General features: G+C 38.3%; 1 protein-coding gene across 1 annotated transcript in view; it reads right to left on the bottom strand.

Moving 5' to 3' along the window:
• Positions 1–23,721, bottom strand: part of ZRANB3 (zinc finger, RAN-binding domain containing 3) — a 226,722-nt gene that overhangs the window by 139,594 nt on the left and 63,407 nt on the right. The window contains exon 2 of the mRNA XM_006834600.1: positions 11,199–11,217. Within this exon, the coding sequence (XP_006834663.1) occupies positions 11,199–11,217 (19 nt within the window). The remainder of the gene's footprint in view (positions 1–11,198; positions 11,218–23,721) is intronic.

Raw genomic sequence — 23,721 nt, 5'->3', positions numbered from 1 at the left:
TTTGGGAATACTAGAAAAGGAAAAGAAACTACCACTTGTGAGGTAGCCGAGATTACTCCAGTAATTTATTTAAGTAATCTTGAAGAAACTATCAATGCTCTTAATTTAAGTAATGAGAAAACTGAGGCTCAGAGAGGTTAACTAACCTATCCAAGACGATGAGGCTAAAAACTGGTAGAGATTACTATAAGTAGGGAGATATAAGTTATGGTGAAGAACAACAGAAGAAAAGAACAGAATAAACAAGCAGGGCCAGATTTTGAAGTGCTGTGCTCCTGACCAACATGAAGCAATAAAGGAAATTTTAAGTAGATCTGTTATTTAAGACTATAACTCTAGTGACAGTAAAAGTGGCTATATAGTGTTCATTTGCTTCAGAAGCTCTGGCCTTTGGAATATAGAAGAAAGACTTCCTAACTCATTCTATGAGGGCAGTTGTTGTTGTTAAGTGCCATCAAATAGATTATGACCCATAGCGACCCTGTACAGGGTTTCGGAGGAGCAACTGGTGAGCTTGAAACACTGACCTTGCAGTTCAAACGGCTTTGCAGGCTGGCACATTAACTCGCAGTGTCACACCAGGACTCCAGTTGCTGTTAAGTACCGTGGAGTCGGTTCCGACTCATAGTGACCCCTGCACAGGGTTTCCAAGGCTGCAAATCTTTATGGGAGCAGAAAGCCTCATCTTTCTCCCGTGGAACAGCTGGTAGTTTCAAACTGCTGATCTTGAGGTTAGCAGCCCAATTTGTAACCACTACACTACCAGAGCTCCTTAAGACTCCAGTAGGACCCTAATAATACAACTAGATAAAGACATTTTAAAACACTTTTTCTTATTGTAAACTGAATGAAGGTTTACAGAGCAGATTATTAGTTTTGCATTCAACAGATCATATACTTTGCTTCATTACAATTATTGAAACTCCCGCCATGTACTATCAGTCAACAGTTATTTACCTCTATTCACTTTAACTTTTGCATTCCTCCCTGTGTCTCCTGCTACCTTCATCATGAAAAGACAAGGAAAATTTCAAGACAATATCTCTGTTAAACATGCTGCTGTTAAATGCCATCCAGTTGGTTCCTGTACAGGATTTCCAAGGAGCAGCTGGTGGGTTTGAGCCGCTAACTTTGTGGTTAGCAGTCTAGTGTTTATCCTACAGCACCACACCAGGACTCTACAGATAAACAAAAATCCTCAACAAGATACTAGCAATTCAAAGACAATAATGTATGAAAAAAATTATACACCATGACCAAGTGGGACTTATTCCAGCAAGGTTTATTAAGCAAGGCTGGTTCAATGTTTAAAACACAACCCGTGTAATCCAACACATCAAAAGACAAAGAAGGAAAAAAACCCATATGATTTTATCATTGATCACAGAAAAAGTATTTGACAAATCCAATACCCTTCACTCAATTCACAATTAAAAGTAAAAAACAAACAAAATAATACCCATTCATAATAAGAATCTCTCAGAAAACCAGATTAAAACAAAATTCTCAATTTGATAAAGGATATCTTTGAAAAGCGAGAATTCACATCATATTCAGTGGTGAGAAACCTGAGACTTTCCCCCTAATACTGAACACAAGGCAGGGCTATCCTTTCTAAACACACACACTCAGCACTACAGGGAAGTTCAGCTAGTGAAATACGACAAAAGCAAAGGAAAATAAAAATATAAAAATAAAGCAAATAAAAGACATACAGATTGTAAAGGAAGAAATGAAACCGTATCTACTATTGTCTGTGTAGAAATTTCCAAAGGATCAACAACAAAAATATGAACTAATACCACTTATAGCTAGGCTACAGGATATATAACTCATATAAAAAAATCAATTGCAACCAACAATCGAAATTTGAAATAAAATTTCAAAATACCACTTACAACAGTGGCATCCCCTCAAATAAAGTGCTTAGGTGCAAACCTAAAAATATATGTATCGTATTTTTAAGCAAAAGACTATTATTAGGTGCTGTTGTGTTGCTGCAATTCATAGCAGCCTTACGTAAAACAGAATGAAATGTGGGTCAGTCCTGCCCTATCCATAAAACTGTCACTATGTTTGAGCCCACTGGGGCAGACACTGTGTTAATCAAACATGGAAAACTGTGAGGGGGAAATGACTAAAAACAAAAGAAAAGAAAGATTTAAATAGATGAAAAGATTTTCTGCGTTCATGGGCTGGAAGACTAGATATTGTTAGTATTTCAATCCTTCTCTACTTCAGTCCAACCTCAGTTAAAATCCCAGATGTCAGCAACACTCTAGTCAGTCACCACCCAGGATATCTGAAATGCATCAGAAGCTATATTGAGCTCTTCATTAGCAATTCAGAAGCAATGATGCGAAAGCCCACAAAACTGTGAATGTGTAATAACTGCCAGGATTTCTGAGATTTCTCATGATCAAATTTTTATTTCACATTGATGCCTGACCTCCCAGTATCAAATGAGAAAAATTGAGATCTTTACATTTTTCTGTAAAGCCCTAAAGAACAGAGTATAGATGGTAATGGGTAATATGTCAATTATGCAATAACTCTCCTTGACATTTGTAATCTCATTAACAAAAAGCCTAAAAGAAAAGAGATATTTCTACAACAGCTTACATTCCATGACAATTTTCATCTTCATATTGACTTTATCACAGAAAAAGAAACTACATTAAAACAAAATTTCTTATTTCTTAATTTGTTTTTGCTAAAATTAAAAACAAGCTTTTTAATTTAAATTAAATTTAATTTTAATCCTAGTGCTTACTCTGGCACTATAGGATTACTAGTGGTTATGAGATGGATTGCTAACCTCAAGGTCAGCAGTTCGAATCTACCAGGTGTTCTGTGGGAGAAAGATGAGGCTTTCTGCTACCATAAAGTTTTACAGCCTTGGAAACCCTGTGCAGGGTCACTATGAGTTGGAACCAACTCCAGGGCATAACACCACCCCACCAAGATATGGTGATAGAAACAGAGCTGTGGTCAGAAGAAAATTCTGCTTCTTATCAGATGCTTGTTGATGTATTAGGTTATGAAGAAAAGTAAAAAAATGCATACCAAGAAATAGAAACACTAGTTTCTCTACCAGTGAAAGGCTAAGTATTAGAATACTAGCAATTTATACAATATTTCAACCTAACCTGTAGTGTTGTTGTTGTTAAGTGCTGTCGAGTCGATTCCGACCCATAGCGACCCTGTACAGGGTTTCCAAGGCTGTAAATCTTTATGGGAGCAGAAAACCTCATTTTTCTCCCACAGAACAGCTGGTAGTTTCGAACTGCTGACCTTAGGGTTAGCAGCCCAATTCATAACCACTACGCTACCAGAGCTCCTTAATCTGCAGTGTAGTGTTTATGAATTGGGATGCGAACCTCAAGGGCAGCAGTTTGAAACAACCAGCTGTTCCTCAAGAGAAAGACAAGGTTTTTTGCTCCTGTAACAAATTTACAGCCTCAGAAACCCTATACAGGGTCACTATGGGTTAGAACTGACTCCATAGCATATAACCAACCACCTAACCACAACCTAACAAGAAGGATCATCCACAGTTGACAGGTTACAATGAAAATTCCAGACTAAGAGATTAGAATGAAAGATCTGGCGATCTGCTTCTGAAAACATTGGTCAGTGAAAACCATATGGATGGATAGCAGCATACATTGTCTGATACAGTACTGCAAGGTAAGCCCCTCAGGTAGGAAGGCACTCAAGATATGATTGAGGAAGAGCTACTTCCTCAAACTAGAGTTGACCTTACTGATGGCTTGATCATAAGTGATTATTAAGAAGAAGGCTTAGAAAACTGAACATTCTGTTGGTGAGAAAAAGGTAATAAAAATTGTGCTGAGGAGTTATTTCCATCCTAACAGAGCACCTGCTCATTCATTGAGGGTTGCAAGGGATGTCGTATAACAGTTTTGTTGAGAAACATTACGCCATCCACCCTACAGCTCTAATCTTGCAACTTCAGATTTATTTTTTTGTTTCTGCAATGCAAAGAACATTGAAAAGAAAAACAATTTGAGTCCCTCAAGGATAACATAAAGTGCTGTTTTAACATGGTATAAATGGAAAAGTGCAGAATTCTTAGGGGAAGGGTTGTTGTTGTTGTTAAGTGCTGTTGAGTCGGTTCCAACCCATAGTGACCCTGTATAGTGTTGCCAAGGAGCAGCTGGTGAGCTTGAACCACCAACCTTGCAGTTCAAACGGCTTTGCAGTCTGGCGCATTAACCCACAGTGCCACACCAGGACTTGGGGAAGGGTTAACAAGAGGGAAATATTGTCTTCATAAGAGTATAGACTTAGATGGAGGATATGTTGAGAAATAATAACTTTACATTTTGATAGTTTTGCTTAATAAAGGTTTCTACAATTTGTAGTAAACTTTTTGACTTACCCTTGTATAATGGAAAAAAAAAATTCTTAATAGTTCAGAACTCTAGGTGCCTTAGTCTACAGTTAACTGACCACCATTCATCTGTCAGTTTGTCATACAGTGGTGTGTTGCTGTGATACTGAAAATGATGTCACTCACACTGCTATAGGATAAATGCATAAGTGCAAGGTTAGTTTGAACCACAAGGTCGGTGGTTCAAACTCACCAGTCACTCCTGGAAGCCACACAGTGTGGCTATGAGTCGGAACTTGACAGCAGTTAAAAATAACAGGATCATCCATGTCAAACAGACATTAGTGAGCTGAAACGCAAGGTTGGCGGTTCAAACTCACCAGTCGCTCTTTATAAACCCTATATGTAACCAACTCAACAGCACTTAACAACAACATACTTTACCATAGACTTCTGGTGTGGTACTGTAGGGTCAGCACTGCACTGCAAACCACAAGGTCAGCAGTTCAAACCCACCAGCTGTTCCTTGGAAACCCTATAAAGGCTTGCTTTATTATAGACGTCCCAGTGTTGAGCTGTGGATTAATGTGCTGGACTGCAATGTCAGTGGTTCAAGTTCAGCAATCACTCTTTGGAAACTCTATAATGGGTAGATATGAGTTGAACTGATTTGACAGTACTTAACAACAACATAATTCACTATTCCAGGAACGATAAATTCAAGAGGAATGGAATCGCAGTCATCATCAAAAAGGGCATTTCAAGATTTATGCTATCTGCATATGGATAATAAACATATGTCTACAAGAAAGATCAGTTAATATGACTATTTTCAAATTTATGTACCAACCACTCAAGTCTGTGATGATGAAACTAAAGAGTTGTAACACCTTTTTCAGTCTGAAATTATCATACATGCAATCAAGATGTATGGATAATTACTGGTGATTAGAATGCAAAAGTTGGAAAGAAAAGGAAGGATCAGTAGTTAGAAAATATGACCTTGGTGACAGAAACCATGCTGGAGATCGTATGATAGAATTTTGCAAAGTCCAATGACTTATTCATTGCAAATACCCCCTTTTCAACAATAGAACATGATCTAAACATGTGGACTTTACCAGATGGAATACACAGGAATCAAATTGACTACAGCTGTGAGAAGAGATGATGCAGAAGTTAAATATCATCAGCCAAAACAAGGCCAGTGCCAGCAGAAACAGACCATAAACTGCTCATATACAAGGAAGCTGAAGAAACTGAAAACAAATCCACAAAAGCCAAAATATGACCTTGAGTATATACCACCTAAGGACCTCTGGTGGTGTTGCTGTTAAGTGCCATCGAGTCAGTTCCGACCCATAGCGACCCTGTACAGGGTTTCCAAGGGTGTAAATCTTTATGGGAGTAGAAAGCCTCATCTTTCTCCCGCAGAGTGGCTGGTAGTTTCGAACTGCTGACCTTAAGGTTCGCAGCCCGATTCGCAACCACTACGCTACCAGAGCTCCTTAAGGACCTCTGGTAGTGTAGTGCTTATGAGTCAGGCTGCTAAACCTCAAGGACAGCAGTTCAAAACTACCAACCGTTCCACTGGAGAAAGGTAAGGCTTTCTGCTCCCATAAACATTCATAGCCTCAAACAACCTATACAGGGGTACTATGATTTGGAACCGACTCCACAGCACATAACCACCACTATCATACCCCACCTGAGTTTAGAGACCATCTCAATATCAGGCTGGATGCATTACATACTAATGACCACAGGAGTTTTGGGATGACATCAACTACATCATACACTAAGAAATGTTATTAAAAAGACAAGAAAGACAAGACAAGACCAAATGGATGTCAGAAAAGACTCAAACTTGCTCTTGAATATACAGAATCTAAAGCAACTAGAAGAAATGATGAAAAGAGCTGAACAAAATTTTTCAAAGGACAATCTGAGATGAAAAAGTCAAGTATTACAATGAGATGTGTAAAGACCCGCATTTAGAAAGCAAAAATGCAAGAACAGGTTTAGAATGTCTCTAAATAAAAGACCTTCAATATTCAAGCCTCAGTTTAGAAGACTGAAGGATTCCATGAGCAAAATAATGAATGATACAGGAAACTTAAAATGAAGATGAATGGAATACACAAAGTTACTATACCAAAAAGAATTGGTTGATGTTCAGTCACTTAGATATACAATAGATTCAAGAACCAAACTGCACTGAAGTATTGGCAAAAAACAGGGCTTAGCATCAAAGCAAGCAATCACGTTCCTTCAGGACAAACTCCCCTCTAAGACTGAAACTCAAAGGGAACACACAAGCAGGCACGAAAGCTTGCTGGTGACCACAATGGTCTACTGGTGAGTGGAAGAGGGGGAAAGGCAGCGATAAAGAAATGGGCTGAGTTCTACTGCAGTCCATTGACTCCCGTTGACCTGGAGATGAGAGAGAGAAGTGGAATCCTTTTTTTTTTGGACTGCTCATTGAGTCCTTCAATATTTCAAACTTGAGCCCATGAACAGGGACATGACCACAGATGGCTAGAGCTGAGAGTGAAGCATCCAGCTGATATGAAGTGAGTGGAGATGCACAAGAACACCCAAACTTGCAGACAGTACCCATTTGACCTAGCCTCAATGGCTTGATTATCAGAACTTGACTACAGGAGGATTTTTTTTTAAAAAAAAATTTTTTTTTTGATAAAGGAAACAAGGGTAAATTGTTACAATTTGATGAACCTGACCTATACTCATGGTGGTAGTAACTCTAAATACCAACAGAGAGGGAAGGAGTCTTCACATCAAGTATCAATGCTATCCCCTCTGTGCACAAGGTTGACGGGGGCCGGCAACTTAGACATTGACTACCTAAAATGAGGGGGCAATAAAGGCAAGAAGTGACTGGCTTACAAGGTTTCAAGAGTGAGTTTAAGTTTAAGAGTATGGGGGGAAAGAAAGAGTCCGCGATGAGTCTGGTGAAAAGAAATGGGGGATAAGATTGTATGATTCAATAGTGAATAATTGTTATCATGATTAATTGTGATTGTCACAATTGAAAAGGTAAAAGTTTTGTAACAAAAACAGGGGGGTGGTTAATCTTACAGTCCAGAAACAGAGGACCCTTGGACCATCAAGGGAGAAGACCACAGCAGAATGCGGGACCTTATCCAGAGAAGCAGTGATGCCAGAGACAGAGACAGAGATGTGGTCATGGAGAAGGCGGAGCGGCTGAGGACTCTAGATTCCTGGGTAGAGAGGGACTAAGAGCTGGTGGCTAGGAGACATGATGAATGTGCCCTTTGGAGGTGTAAATTATTATATATGCCTGAGTGCGGTTTGTTGTGGGGTTTTTTTGGAAAAAAAAAAAAGCTAAAGTGAATGGAGAGAAATGCTGTTAAGTGATGGCACATGGAGGGGATTATAATCATTATAATGAAACAAGGTGTATGATTTGTTGAATGTAAAACTAATGATCTGCCCTGTAAACTTTCACTCAATCCACAATAAAAACTTAAAAAAAAACACAACAGGGCTTAGAAATTGATGAACTGATCATTGAAATGTTTCAGCAAACTGATAAATACAGAAGGCACTTTACTCATCAATTTCAAGAAATTTGGAAGGCAGCTACCTAGCCAACTGACTGGAAGAGATCAATATTTGTGCCCGTTACAAAGAAAGGTGACCCAACAGAAAGTGGAAATCATCAAAACTATCATTAATATCAAACACAAGTAGAGATAATTAAAAAATTATTGCAGTAGTACATCAACAGGAAGCTTCCAGAATTTCAAGCCAGATTCAGAAGAGGATAAAGAACTAGGGATGTCATTGTTGACGTCAGATGGATCTGGGCTGAAAGGAGAGAATACCAGAAAAATGTTTACTTGTGTTTTACTGATGACTCAAAGGCATTCGACTGTGTGAATCATAGCAAACTATGGATAAATATTGCAAAGAATGGGTATTCCAGAAAATTTCACTGTGTTCATGAAGAACGTGCACATAGAACAAGAGGCAATAGTTAAAACAGAACTAAGAGATACTGAATGGTTTAAAATCAGGAAAAATGTGTGCCAGAGATGTAGCCTTCCAACAAATTTATTCAATCTGTATGCTGGGCAAGTAATCCAAGAAACTGAATTATATGAATAAGAACTGGATTTCCGTCAGGATTGAAGGAAAACTAATTAACAATATGCGATATGCATACAACATAACTTTGCTTGATGGAAGTGAAGAGGACTTGAACTACCGAAGAAGATAAAGAACATAACCTTCTGTATGGATTGCACCTTAATGTAAAGAAAATGAAAATCCTCACAACTGGTCCAATAAATAACATCATGATATATATAGAAAACTTTGAAGTTTCAAAGACTTCATTTTGCTTTATTCTACAATCAAAACTCAATAGAAGCAGCAGTCAAGAAATCAAAAGACATTGCATTTAGGCAAAAATGCTGCCAAAAGACATCTAACCCAAACGTGGTACTTTCAATTACCTTAAATGCATGTGAAAGTTGGACAGTGAATAAGGAAGATCATAGAAGAATAAATTCGTTTGATTTATGGTGTTAGAATATACCAAGTACTGTGGAATGCCAGAACAAACAAATTTGTCTTGAAAGAAGTATGGACACAACCATCTTTACAAGCAAGGATGGTCTTTGTCTCTCATTCTTTGGACATGTTGTCAGGAAGGACCAGTCTCTGGAGATGGCCATTGTGCTTGTTGAAGAGAACGGTCACTGAAAAGAGGAAGACCCAAGGGAGAAGGACTGATAAAGTGGCAGCAGCAATGGGCTCAAACAACACAACTGTGAGTATGGCAAAGAACTGGGTAGTGTTTTCTTCTGTTGTGCATCAGGTCACTGTGAGTTGGAGTTTGATGGCACCAAACAATAACAGTTAACTTGGAGAACATAAAAGTTAAGGAAGGTTAAGGTGCTGATCAAACTTTTATCCTATTCTATGGATAATTACGTTGTTGTTAAGTACCGTCAAATCGGTTCCAATTTGTAGCGACACTGTATAGGGTTCCCAAGGAGCAGCTGGTGAGACTGAACCGCCAATCCTGAGGCCCAAACTGACCTTGCAGTCCAGCACATTAACCCACAGCACCACACCAGAATTCCTACTTAGATTTGTTGTTGTTGTTATGTGCTGTGGAGTCGGCTCCAACTCACAGCAACCATGTACAGGGTTTCCAAGGCTGTAAATCTTTACGGGAGCAGAACGCCTAATCTTTCTCCTGTGGAACAGCTGGTAGTTTCGAACTGCTGACCTTGAGGTTTGCAGTCCAATTTGTAACCACTACGCTACCAGAGCTCCTTTCTACACAGATTTAAGGCCCATAAAAAAAACTTTAAGACAGCCCAGTGACAAACAAGCTATCAATTCCCTACCACAGTTGCTAATTCTTTCCCCATGACATGCTTGCTTGCACGATCATCCTGCATAATGTTACCTTTCTCAATATATTGAAAAATACTTGTTCATTAAAAAAAAAAAAACAAAAAACCACTGGTTCATTTTAAAAAAAAAGGAGCGATTATACACATACATACATCAAATATATAATTTTAAAAGAATAAGTGTATATCTGTAAGACTAAATGATTATGCCTACATTTGAGGTTCTAAAGGATGAGTTTACATTCTTATTTGGTAAAAACATATTTAGGGACTAAAAATGTATGCTTCTATCAGTCATTATGAGCTATACATTAATGATGTACCGTGTTTTGACACTTTTTCCAAAGAGAAACTTTTCTGTTGTTTCTCAAATCTTTATAATTCTATTTCTGAAGATATTCACAGTCAATGACTATATTTCTAACTCCAATATCTAGTCTAAATAAATGCCCATAGAATGAAAAGTTCACTCTAAAAACTTAGGTAATTAATCAGCTTAAACCAAAGAACCCTATCTCCTAAAATTAATGATACAGCATTTCTTTCCAACAGATGAGAGATCAGATTTGTTTGTTCTTCTGGCAGGCCATGGTACTTACAATATTCTTCACCATAACCATAATTCAAATGCACTGATTCTTCTGTAGTTTTCCTTATTCAATGTCCAGCTTTTACATATATATGAGGTGATTGAAATGGCTCATGGAGATGAGCCATTGGTGAGTGTCTATATGCTACTAACACTAAAAGTTTATCTTAAGTAAACAACTATTAAGAGATTTTCTTAATATATATAATTCCACTTGTATTCTTTAAAGTTTCAGTCTCCATTTTCTTCATTTCTAATAAACCCTCAAGTGAGAAACACCAACAGATTCTCAAACAGATATTAGAAATTAAAATTTCATTGATTTACATTTCTCTTAGAACATCTATAAAGATTATCGCAGTCCATATAGCAAGAACTTTCATTTCAGTGATAAAATATGGGTATATTGAAAAACATGTCACTCAAATATACAAAATAACTTTATGATAATAATATACCCTTTTAGACTATGTCTCAAATATCTTAGTTTCATAGAAAACATTTGAAAATAAACTTCAAAAAAATCTTAACGTTTAGTTTTTAACCCTTTAACAAGCAGTATTGTGAAAGGTATAAAACAGTTCAATTTTGTTTGGGGCTACATTTAAAAATGAATTCATGAGTGCTGGCAATATAAAACAAAAAGGATCAGTCATGCTAATATTAGCACATGTTCCATGCATACACACTCATTCATCCTTCCCCCACTCCATTTTACTTTCCCCTTTCCTTCTATCCACATACAGACATGTACACATATGGAGAAAGAATGACATATGGACATTCAAACTTTGTTATGGAATATTTTAAAAGACAGGAAAATCAGTAAAACACTTACTTCATCAGCTACCATACACCTGGAAAAAATAAAAATAAAAACCGAATCAATTTTTAATGATCAGAAGTCAATTTAAAAAGTTATGATTGAGTATATCTCGCTAAAAAATAGTTTACAAATACTAAGTCCAAGAGAGGTGTTTAAAAGTATTCATGAGAATATGACCAGTGCTGATTTTAGATGACTGCCCAGCTGCTAACAGACTATGGCTATGTGGAAATGGTCAAGCTTCAGAGGTATTGTTCCCCACTACCCAGTCATGGAGACAGCTTCAGTGACCCTTAGAAAAGGTAAGCAAAATGGCAAGTAATTGTCCCAATGAATGCATTCTTCACTCTTACATTTAAGATTGGTCTTCCCTAGAAGACTGCTGCATTAAAGTACAAAGAAAATTGTGTCAACTAAATATTACCATACTGTTGTTAAGTGCAGTGGACTCCGTTTCGACTCATAATGACCCTGTACAGGGTTTCCAAGGAGCAGCTTATGGATTTGAACCACTGACTCTGTAGTTAACAATCCAGTACTTATCCTACAGTGCCACACCAGGACCCCAAATACTACCATGGTAATTGGGTTGTGTGCTGTGGAGTCAGTTTCGACTCAAAGCAATGCTGAATAGGGTTTCTGAGGCTGTAAATCTTTATGGGAGCGGAAAGTCTTATCTTTCTCCGGTGGAACTGCTGGTAGCTTCAAACTGTTGACCTTGAGACTAGCAGCCCAACTCATAGGCACTACACTACCAGAGCTGCATAGTTATACATATAATTTATATATGCTGCAAGAGACCTTTTAAAATGTTCAAGAGCAAAGATGTCAGTTTGAGGACCCAAGCCACAGTATTTTCAATCATCTAATATGCATGTAAGAGCTGAACATTGAAAAAGGAAAAATACAAAAGAATCAACGCATTTGAATTATGGTTATGGAGAAGAATATTGTAAGTACCATGGTCTGCCAGAAAAACAAACAAATCTGTCTTGGAAGAAGTGTGTCAGAATGTTCCTTAGGAGCTAGGAAGGAGAGACTTCCGTCTCTCATACTTTGGAATATTATCAGGAGGGACAAGTCCCTGGAGAAAGACATTATAATTGGAAAAAAGGAGGTTCATTGAAAAAGAAGAAGATCCAAATGAGATGGATAGACACATTGGCAGCAACAATGGGCTCAAACATAGCAATAAATGGAAGGATGGTGCAAAGCCAAGCAGTGTTTCATTCTGTTGCAATTGCTAAAATTTGGAATCAACTTGATGACATCTAACAACAACAATGCAAATGTGATGTCTATTTTTAAGCTGAATTTTAATGTCTACTATTCTTTTGCCATATTTTCTCTTCTTTACTAACCTACAGAAGCAAGTTTTATCTACTGAATATTCGAGGATAAAGGACATAAACTGAAGTTCTAAATAGAAGTAGAAGCAAAGAACAAAGTAAAAAACAGCAAGCATGGTTAAGATTACATGGGTTCCTTAGAGACAATGAGTATATATTACGGGATAAATAGGATTCTTAACTGAAGGGATTACAAGGCAATTAAACAAACATTGTATAAGATAGTAAACCTGGGAACAAACAAGAGGGTAGATTGGGTAGATGTGCAGTGAGGAGCTCCATCAACAACAACACAGAATACCAGACCAAGCAGACTCAGGGGATGGTGCCAGAACTCTGAACCACATATAAAGGAATATTTAGAAGGTTGGAAGGCTTACAACTAGGGGAATTTGTGGCAGAAGCAAGAAATCCATTGCTTTCTAGTTCGGGACGCTCAGCTGCTCCAGGAGCCACCATCTTAGGAGAGACCAAGTGGGGGAAGGATCAGAGAAGCCACGGACACCTGACAGAACCATGAAGACAAAAGTGTGGACATTCTTTTTTTTGTATCTGTTCATGGGTCTCCCACTGTCTGCACACATCATTTTGGTGATTAGAGGGGGTGCCTGAGCAAATGCACACCCCATCCCCAACCCTGGAGGGTTCCACTACACACGCACACAGATCTACGTGAAATTTAAAGTGGCAGTTTCCATTTAAAACCAAAAGGCAGTGAAAAACAGCCATAGCTCACCCTGAACTGTTTATCAATAGGGAAAAGGCCTGAATGGAGATTGTAGAGTGAGACAGGCAGACTGAAAAGGAAAAAGGCCAAAAATTAAATCCTGAGTTATGTCACAATGACCAACAGTGACATCTTTAAATTTCTCAGGAAGAAGAGTGAAAAGGGAAGCCCATCTCCTGATCACATCTACCTGGAGGAAATCAGAAAGCATAAAAAAAATACCAAAATACATACCCATCTAAATAATAAGTCCACAGATAACTCCTGATTATGCCCCCCCCCAAAAAAAAAACAAAAAACAGATGACCATATCAGGTTATGTCCAGAAACAAGATAAAGTGACTGAGGCAAATGAACTGGAGGTAGACCTACACTACATACTGGAAGATGAGCAGGCTTTGGAAATGCCTGAGAAGAAATTCAGAAAAATGATTATAAAATGTATCAAAACACTATATAATGGAGTTGAGAAAAATAAGGAAGAAGTCAGGAATGCACTACAGGAACAATCAATTAAGATAGATACAGCATTGTAAACAATTCAAAATCTACAGAAAGAGGTCCAAACGATTAATAACAGAATATCAGAAATAGACAACACACTGAAAGGGCAAAGGAATAGAATTGAAGAGATAGAAGCCAGAACTAGTCAGCTAGAAGATAAATCTCTCAACATTACTAAGATAGAAGAGCAAACACAAAAAAGGATTAAAAAATCTGAAGAAGGCCTAAGATTCATTTTGGACAACATGAAGAGGAATAACTTAAGAATTAACGACATTCTGGAACAGGAAGAATCACACAAGTCCACAGACAAGACAGTTGAAGAGCTGCTGGAAGAAAATTTTCCTAACATCTTGAAAAGCGAAAAGATAAGCATTCAAGAAGCTCAATGAACTCCAGAAACGATAGACCATAAAAGAAAATCACCTAGAAATATCATAATCAAGCTTTCCAAAATCAAAAACAAGGACAGAATCCTGAGAGCAGCTAGGGAAAAGAGAAGTGTAACATACAAAGGCAAGTACATCAGATTAAGCTCAGATCTCTCAGCAGAAAACATGAAGGCAAGAAGGCAATGGGGAGCCACCCAGCAGACATAGCAAACTGTCTCTCATCTGATTATTCAGTTACGCTTGTTAGTAATCACATACATGAGCCCTGGATATCCACAGATAAATGTAAAAACCTTCCCTAAAAGCCAAGAATGTAAATTCCAAAAAGGCAAAGTTTCCCAACCCCCACCCCCCCCCAAAAAAAACACTAAAGAGGATAAAGAGAAACACTGTTAACTGATGATATATGGAGGGGATTATAATCAATGTAATGAAAGAAGTCATATGAATAGTTGAGCTTTCACTCAATCCACAATAAAAACCTTAAAAAAAAAAAAAAAGAAGGCAATGGGGAGACACACATAAAACCCTGAAAGAAAAAACTGCCAACCAAGAATCCACTACCCAGCAAAGCTGTCAATCAAATACAATGATGTAATCAAAACATTCCAAGATAAACAGAAGCTAAGGAATTTTGCCAAAGCCAACCCTGCTATGAAAAACATCCTAAAGGAAGTTCTGTGAACTGAGAACCAACAAGAACACACAACAACTACAGAATGACGTACGTTTCAGCATCACCCTGAACTCAATTGACAAATGGAAGAGTCAAGAAGAGAATAAAATTATAAGAACAGAGGATTTGGGAGGTCAGTCTATGATCAAAACAATTACAATGTGAAAGATGGTAAACACAGAGGAACAGAGATCCAGGTGGTAAGAAGGTCAGGTAGATTACAGCATAAAATAGACTGTCTTAAATGGAGGGAAGAGTTAATAGAATATAAGGTAACTACAATAGTAGGATTGAGGTGGGGGGTTTAGTTCGGGTGTTGGGGAGGGCAATACAAAAAGGGGGAGGAGGTCGAAGAACAAGATAGACAGGGGAACACTGAGACAGTTTTACATGGCCTAAGTAGGACTGAGGTAAATAGTGATGTATGCTCAAACTTGGAACAACAGAGCCCTGTGATACAAGGATCTAGGCATAGTCTGAAGAGGGGAAATAATACTAAAATGTTTGACTGTCTTATGAATATTAGTTTCCCTTGCCTACTATTGTAAAATAGACACTTGAGTAGGATCTAAAGGAATGTTGGGAAACATGATTACAGAAAACTTGTAAGCCCGTCTTCAGCCTATAACTGGAATACCTAAAACGGGTTCTAGAACTTGCCAAGTGAAATAGGCCTCTTGCAAAGCCTTTGCAGAGTATAGGACCTTAGGTGGAATCCTGAGTCCCATTCAGAACCTTCTAAGGTGGGATATTCCCACTAGCAATGACAAGCAGACCAGCCTGGAACAGCTAGAGCAACAGAAGATCCATCTTCAAAGAAAGATCATCAGGAAAAACCAAAACAAAAATGTCAGCATGACTGGTTACTACAAGAATAAGCAAGCTGTTTTCCAGGAAGCCATCAAGGCAAGCAATCAGATTTCTTCGGGACAAACTCGTTTCTAAGACTGAAACTCAGAGGGAACACATGAACAGGCATGTAAGCATGCTGGCAACCACACTGGTCTACTGGTGAGTGGAAAAGGCGGAAAGGCACCAATGAAGAAATTGGCTGAGTTCAACCATGGTTCATTGACTCTCGTTGACCTGGAAATGAGAGAGAGAAAATGAAGGGCTGGTTGGTCCAAAGTGTGGTGAGACCTGGGGACACTTGAGCCCATGGACAAGGACATAGCCACAGAGGGCTAGAGCTGAGAGTGAAGCATCCAGCTGATATGAAGTGAGGGGAGATGCACAAGAACTCCCAAACTTGCAGACAGTACCCACTTGACCTAGCCTCGATGGCTTGATAATCAGAACTCGACTAGGGGAAGATTACACACACACACACAAATATTTTTTTGATAAAGGTAACAAAGGTAAATTACTACAATTTGATGAATCTAACCTATACTCATGGCGGTAGTAACTCTAAATACCAACAGAGAGGGAAGGAGTCTTCACATCAAGTATCAATGCTATCCCCTCTGTACACAGGGTAGATAGGGATGGGCAACTAGACCTCGGCTACCTAAAATGAGGGGGCAGTAAAGGCACGGAGTGACTGGCTTACAAGGTTTCAAGAGGGAGTTTAGTTTAAGAATATGGAGAGAAATAAAGAGTCCCACTGAATAGTTTTCATCTTGTCTAGATGGGTCTGGTGAAAAGAGACGGGGATAAGATTTGTATGATTCAACAGTGAATAATTGTCATCATAACTAATTGTGATTGTCACAATTGTAAAGGTAGAAGTTTTGTAACAAAAACAGGTGAGTGGTTAATCTTATAGTCCAGAAATGGAGGACCCTAGGACCATCAAGGGGGAAGAGCATAAGCAGAATGCGGGACCTTTTCCAGAGAAGCAGTGACACCAGAGACCGAGGCAGAGATGTGGTCATGGAGACGGGGAGCCACTGAGAACTCTAGATTCATGGGAAGAGAAGGACTAAGAGCTGGTGGGCAGGAGGCAGCCTTGCAGAATGTGCCCTTTAGAGGTATAAAATATTATTATATATATAAAAAGACAGTACCTGCTGCCCTCAAATTGATTCACACTCATATTGACCCTACAGGACAGACTAGGGTTGCTCCTTAGGATGCCCAAGACTGTAAACCTTTATGGGAGCACACACTCTCATTTTTTAATCCCGTGGAGCAACTGATGGGTTTGAACCGCCAACTTTGCAGTCAGCAGCCCAAATTTAACCCACTGAACCACCAGAACTCCTTATGTTTAGGAACAACAAAAAAGGATTAAAACAATAGGGCAGTGCCAATAGAAAATGTTGGTAACCTGCATAATGGGGAAAGAGTGAGAAAGAAAACAAATAAGAGATAACTGAGAAAAACTCTAATGTGATCATTTAAAAGGGGAAAATATTACTAATATAACTTCTCATTTACAGAAATCTTACAATCGTATTTGATTGAAACTGAAATCTAATCCATAATGGGAAAGCTGCACATAATTAGTTACCCAGGGAAATAAGCAAAGCTTTTACCTCATACTGGGAAATGGCAAAAATAATGCAATTATAGGAATTTTACCTCTAAAATTTAAATTCCTATAGTTAAAAAAGAAAACTCCCTTCATTAAGGATAATCCATTGTATTTGCCAAACCTAGTTTGGAGAGCCAACAGCTACACACCATTCGAACTGAATTCTACAACCAGCTCAGTTTTCCCTTATTACAAATAAAGAAACAATTATTCTCTGCTCCAAATTTATTGTTAATTAACTGAGTTGTATTTTATCCAGCTTGGCTGCTGCAGACATTCAAAAGCAACTTTTCCTTTTGCTGAGTTCTTTCCAAAACCTGCGGCTCCTTACATTAATCATCCACTTAAAATAACAAGACACACATATTCTAGTGTTTGCAGCGGTCGTGCCTTTGGATGCACTCGCTATTTTTAACCCAAATTTTGATACAGATAGAAAATAAAAAACTGAATAGCATTACATTTTTCTGGGAGTCATTTTACACATCATCTGAATTTCTATTCCAAGTCCCATCAGAAGGAACAATTTGTAATTTAACTTGAAGCTTTTCTCAAATTTCTTTACAGTAAAAAAACACCTATCTATCAACAACATCCATTATGTCTTCTGAATATTTCATACTTGTCCAAAGAAAACGAAAAACTCTGCAGAAAAATATTTTTATGAGCCTGAGAATTCCATGAGGTACACAGATAAAATAATTGCAAGTACAGGACTCAGGTCTTGGTACCTGAAAACCAACCAGAACCAGTTGCCATTGAGCTGAAGCCAACTCCTGGCGACTCCATGTGCATCAGGGTAGAACTGTGCTACATAGAGTTTTTTCAATGCTGATTTATTTGGAAGTAGATTCCCCAGCCAAGCCTTTCTTCCAAGTCACCTCTGGGTAAACTAGAACCTTCAGTCATTTATGTAAGTAGTTAAACATATTAATTCTTTGTACCATCTGGGGGCTTCATGATTTGTTTATTCAATTATCAAGCATATTTTAGCTTTAGAAGACAGCTGTTACCTCAGGGATATTAGTAGGAGTCAACCACAACCTATTTTTTAATAGGGCATATTTCACCAATGTTAGTTTAATTAATAATAATAATCACTGTGGGTTAATGCGCCAGACTGCAAAGCCGTTTGAACTGCAAGGTCGGAAGTTCAAGCTCACCAGTTGCTCCTCGGAAACCCTGTATAGGGTCGCTATGGGTCGGATATGACTCGACAGCACTTAACAACAACAACAACACATAAACTTCATCTACTCTACCCTATGGAGTACTGGTATGGCACTGTGGATTAATGACCCAGATGGCAAAGCCATTTGAACTGCAAGGTCGGTGGTTCAAGCTCATCAGCTGCTCCATGAAAACCCTATGCAGGGTCGCTATGGGCCGGAATTGACTCGACAGCACTTAACAACAACAACTATACCCTATAGTAAAGTTACAGTGACCTGGACTCATGGGCTCAATAAACAAAGTCAAACCATGCTTTCCAAACACAGCAATGTCTTAAAATACTTTTTTCTCTAACTAAAAGTTAGAGACATGATAAAAGGGTTTATTATTATTATTATTATTATTATTATTATTAAAGCAAATAAACACATTTATTTTTTTAATTGGTAATACATGTGCATGACTTGAGCGCACTAAAGTGGAAAGTCTCTCCAATCCTTATTCTCAAAGTCGTCTCCAGATATTGGCCTAGGGAAGCAACAAAGTTACCAAATTCTTTTTTTTTCTCCAAGCACATTTATTGAATATAAGAAAATTTAACATACTAAGTACCTTGGATATGCTACTTCAAAAACATGGTTTTTTCAGCCAATATTTTGATAACTTTGAAAGTTTTTTAGTACCAAAAAGCAGCTTACTCTTAAATGAACAAAAAAATGTCCAATGTCTTAAATACTTGCAAGTGGCCATCTATGATATAACCACTGGTATCATCCTGCCCAAAGCAAAGAAGGGGAAAGAAAATAAAAAACTCAACGTAAAATTAGTCCAAAGGACCAAAAGACCCCACAAACCACAGCTTCCACAAGCCTGAGACCAGAAGAAGTAGAAGGTGCCTGGCAACTACCACTGTTGCTGACAAAGAACACAATAGAAGGTCCTGGTTAAGAGTGTGAAAAAAAACATAGAACAAAATTGAAATCTACAAAAGATCAGACTGACTGGTCTGATAAAACCTCTTGAGCCCCAGAGACTCTGGTCTAAAGATGCACTTTAAGCTTAAAACTGACCCCATTCCTGAAATGACTTTACGGCCAAACAACGGTAAGACATATAAGCAACAGGCGGGCCTATAATCAGGGGTGAACAGCAACACTTGTGAGGAATGTACTCCTCAGCACATTCAACTATACAAGACCAATTAAAACAAAAACAAAATTCAGAAGGAAAGAAGGAGCAAGAAATTTGAGTGAATGGAAATCAGGAATGTCGGCTAGAAGTAGGGAGAGTGCTGACACATTGAAGGGACTGCAACCAATGTCATGAAACTATCTCTGTATAAACTCCTGATCAGGAAACGAATCTGCCCCATCAACTTTCACTCAAACCACAACAACATACTCAAAAAGAAAGCACAAATGTCCAATGCCCATGAAATGAAGGGCCTCACAACTGAAACTTGAATAGTTCTCTAAGATAATAAACCTGATCCTCTGGAGAACTGATGGGTCCAGAGGTCATTTTGTGCATTGCTATGATGCTAATTCAGCCTCTGGATCATAATGTTTCCATCATCTGATTCTAGACACACCACAGAATAGCAGTGGGTCCAAGATTAGTTTAGAAGCTTTCTAAGCTAGAACAGATACCATCCCAGCATGCTCCTTAGACAGGGTCCATGGCAGTCCAGATTTAGTCTTTGTGGCTCTGTGCACAGGACTCCTCCAAGTATGGCTCCAAGGTTGTCTCCACACCACCCACTATCAGCTCTGGTCCAGGATCACAGAGCACATTGCTTCCTTCTCCACTCAGTTACCAATCTCTTGTGCAGCCTTTCAGAAATATGCTCAGTATATACAAAGAGGCTTCAAAAAAATTAATGGAAAAATGGAATTAAAAGATAAATGTACCAACTAACTTCTTGAAGTCCTCTCATACACACACAAAACCTCTACTCACTTATAGACTGTTTCATAATATAACATTTCATATTTATAATAGTAAAAAAGGAAAACTACTATCCAACTATTTTGCATGTAACTGACATGCATCTGGCAGTAGTGAACACCAAGGTGCAAGGCAAGAGTACTGGCAGTGATGGATAAGGGCTTGTGTCAATTGGGTTGTGTCATTATTCTCAGTGGTTTGATAGTTCTATAATTATGAAATCTGACAGTTATGTAACGATGTAGTTATTCTCCATTTTGTGATCTGATGTGGTTACCTCCATTTCCCCATAATGTCAATTTTCTAATAGAGTCCTGGTCTTTGGAATCTAACCATGTCGATAAGTGGGAGGAGGGCGTATATGTGTTCATAATAAAATATCATTTATATCTTTCCCAATGTTGTTTAAAATCCCAAAAGAACACTATATAGTGTTCTTGGAAGTAGGAGAAGAAAGAAAAGGAATACATTTTGGCTGAAAATATGGAAAAAACAATCCTTGTTTTCCAATGCTTTGGTAAATGGAACATGTTTGCAATTAGGAAATCTTCAGCTTTAGTTCTTATCTTGCCTTACCTATTTTCACTGTCTGGGATAAAATCACCACTTTCTGGAAAAGCTTTCCTGAACATCCCCAGTGTTTCTGATTCCTAGCTCTCTTATCTCTTCCTCCTCTGCCCACCCTCTTTGGAGTTCAATCTTTAGTCACTTTTCCTTTTGGGTCTAAAGCTATCATCCATTCTGACGGTTTAAAGTACTGCTCATGTACAAGTCCTAAATCTATGCTTTCAATGGCAGGGAAACCACTAGAAGATCCTGGACAGACTGCAGTCATCAATCTCATTCTCCCCACATGTTTGGCCTCCCAGAAACTTCTTAATAAAATGATCTGACTCCCACCCTCCTAAAAAATGTCCTAAATCTTTACATATGCTCCAGATCCACATTTACAATCTCTCTTTTCTATTTTTTCTGTATATTCTAAAGGTATTAGAATATACAACACATGTTGACATTAGAAACTAAGGGTAATTAAGGCTTATATAAAATACATAATGTATACATTTACATGCACACATATCGCTAAAGAGATTATTAAACAGTTTGTGACTCTACTGCCTCTTGAGTCAGAAATTTTTTGTTCAAAATAAATAGTACAAAACAACATAATTTATTTTATATTTTCATTGCATATCAGACTACTATGTTGCACTGCTGAAAAGCTCAGAGCATTGCTCTTATTTCTAAACATATGTTGTTGTTGTTGTTGTTGTTAGGTGTCATTGAGTTGGTACCAACTCATAGCAACCCTATGCACAGCAGAAGGAAACACTGCCCGATCTTGGCCAACCACACTGCTGTTGCCATGCTTGAGTCCATTGATGCTGCTACCTGGACAATCCATCTTGTTGGGGGTCTTCCTTTTTTTCTCTGACTCTCCACCCTACCAAACATGATATCCTTCTCCAGCGAACGGTCACTCCTGACAATATGTACAAAGTATGAGAGATGAAGTTTGGCCATCCTACCCTCCAAGGAGCACTTTGGCTGCACTTCTTCCAACATGGCTCTGTTTGTTCTTTTCGCAGCCCATGGCACTTTCAGTATTCTCCTCCAACACCATAACTCAAACGTGTCAATTCTTCTATTGTCTTCCTTATTTACTGTCCAGCTTTCACACGCATATGAGGTCACTGAAAATACCATGGCTTGGGTCGGGCACACCTTAGACTTCAACCTGACATCTTTGCTCTTCAACACTTGAAAAAGGTCTTGTGCAGCAGATTTGCCTAATGTAGTCTGTCATTTGATTTCTTGACTGCTACATCCATGAGTGTTGATAGTTGAGCCAAGAGGAATGAAGTCCTTGATAACTTCTATCTTTTTTCCATTGATAAGAATGTTGTTTATTCGTCCAGTGGTGAGGATTTTTGTTTTCTTTACATTGAGATGTAATCCATACCAGAGGCTGTGTTCTTTGATCTTCATCAGTAAATGTTTCAAGTCCTCTTCACTCTCAGCAAGCAAGGTTGCATCATCTGCATATCGCAGGTTGTTAATGAGTCTTCCTCCAATCCTGATGCCATGTTTTTCTTCATATATCCCAGCTTCTCGGATTATTTGCTCAGCATACAGGTTGAATAAGTATGGTAAAAGAATACAACCCTGTTGCACACCTTTCTTATTTTTAAACCATTCAGTGTTCCCATGTTCTGTTTGAACAACTACCTCTTGGTCCAAGTACAGATTCCTTATGAGTACTATTAAGTGTTCTGGAATACTCATACTTCACAATGTTGTCCATAGCTTGTCATGATTGATACAATTGAAAGCCTTTGCATAGTCAATAAAACATAGGTAACCATCTTACTGATATTCACTGCTTTCAGCCAAGATCCATCGGACATCAGCAATGATATTTCTCGTTCCACGGCCTCTTCTGAATCCAGCATGAACCTCTGGACGTTCTCTTCAATGTATGATTGCAGCCGTTTCTGTATTACCTTTAGCAAAACTTTGTTTTGATTGGTGATATAGAGCTTTTCCATTGTCTCTTTCCGCAGGTGTAGTCAATTTGATTTCTATGTGTTCCATCTGGTGAGGTCCAGGTGTATAGTCATCTCTTATGCTGTCTAAAGAAGGTATTTGAAATAAACAAATCATTGGTTTTGAAGAATTCTATCATGCGTTCTCCAGCATCATTTCTATCACCAAGGCCATATTTTCCAACCACTGATCCTTCCTCTTTGCTCTCAACTTTGCATTCCAATCACCAGTAATGATCAATACATCTTGATTGCATGTTTGATAATTTCAGATTGAAGCAGTCTGAAGATAATTTCAGATGAAATGAAGAATTCTATTTCATCCTCACTGGCTTTAGTGGTTGGTGTGTAAATTTGAATAATAGTGGTATTAACTGGGCTTCCCTGTAGGCGCATGGATATTATCCTATCACTTACAGCGTTGTACCTCATGACTGATCTGGATATGTTCTTTTTGACAATGAGTGTAACACCATTCCTCTATAATTTGTCATTTCTGCAAGTGGTTGTCAGTTTCAAAATGGCCAATACCAATCCATTTCAGCTCTCTAATGCCTAAGATATCGATATTTATGCGTTCCATTTCATTTCGACAACTTCCAATTTTCCCAGATTCATACTTCGTACATTCCATGTTCTAGTTTTCAATGGATGTTTACAGCAGTTTCTCTTCATTTTGAGTTGTGCACCATCAGAAAATGAAGATCATGCGGGCTTTACTCCTTGCGTCATCAGGGTCAGC

The sequence above is a fragment of the Chrysochloris asiatica genome, unplaced genomic scaffold, assembly GCF_000296735.1.
Source record: "Chrysochloris asiatica unplaced genomic scaffold, ChrAsi1.0 scaffold00012, whole genome shotgun sequence".
NCBI lineage: Eukaryota > Metazoa > Chordata > Mammalia > Afrosoricida > Chrysochloridae > Chrysochloris > Chrysochloris asiatica.
The sequence above is the reverse complement of the archived record's forward strand: the minus strand, read 5'-3'. Positions and strand labels throughout refer to the sequence as shown.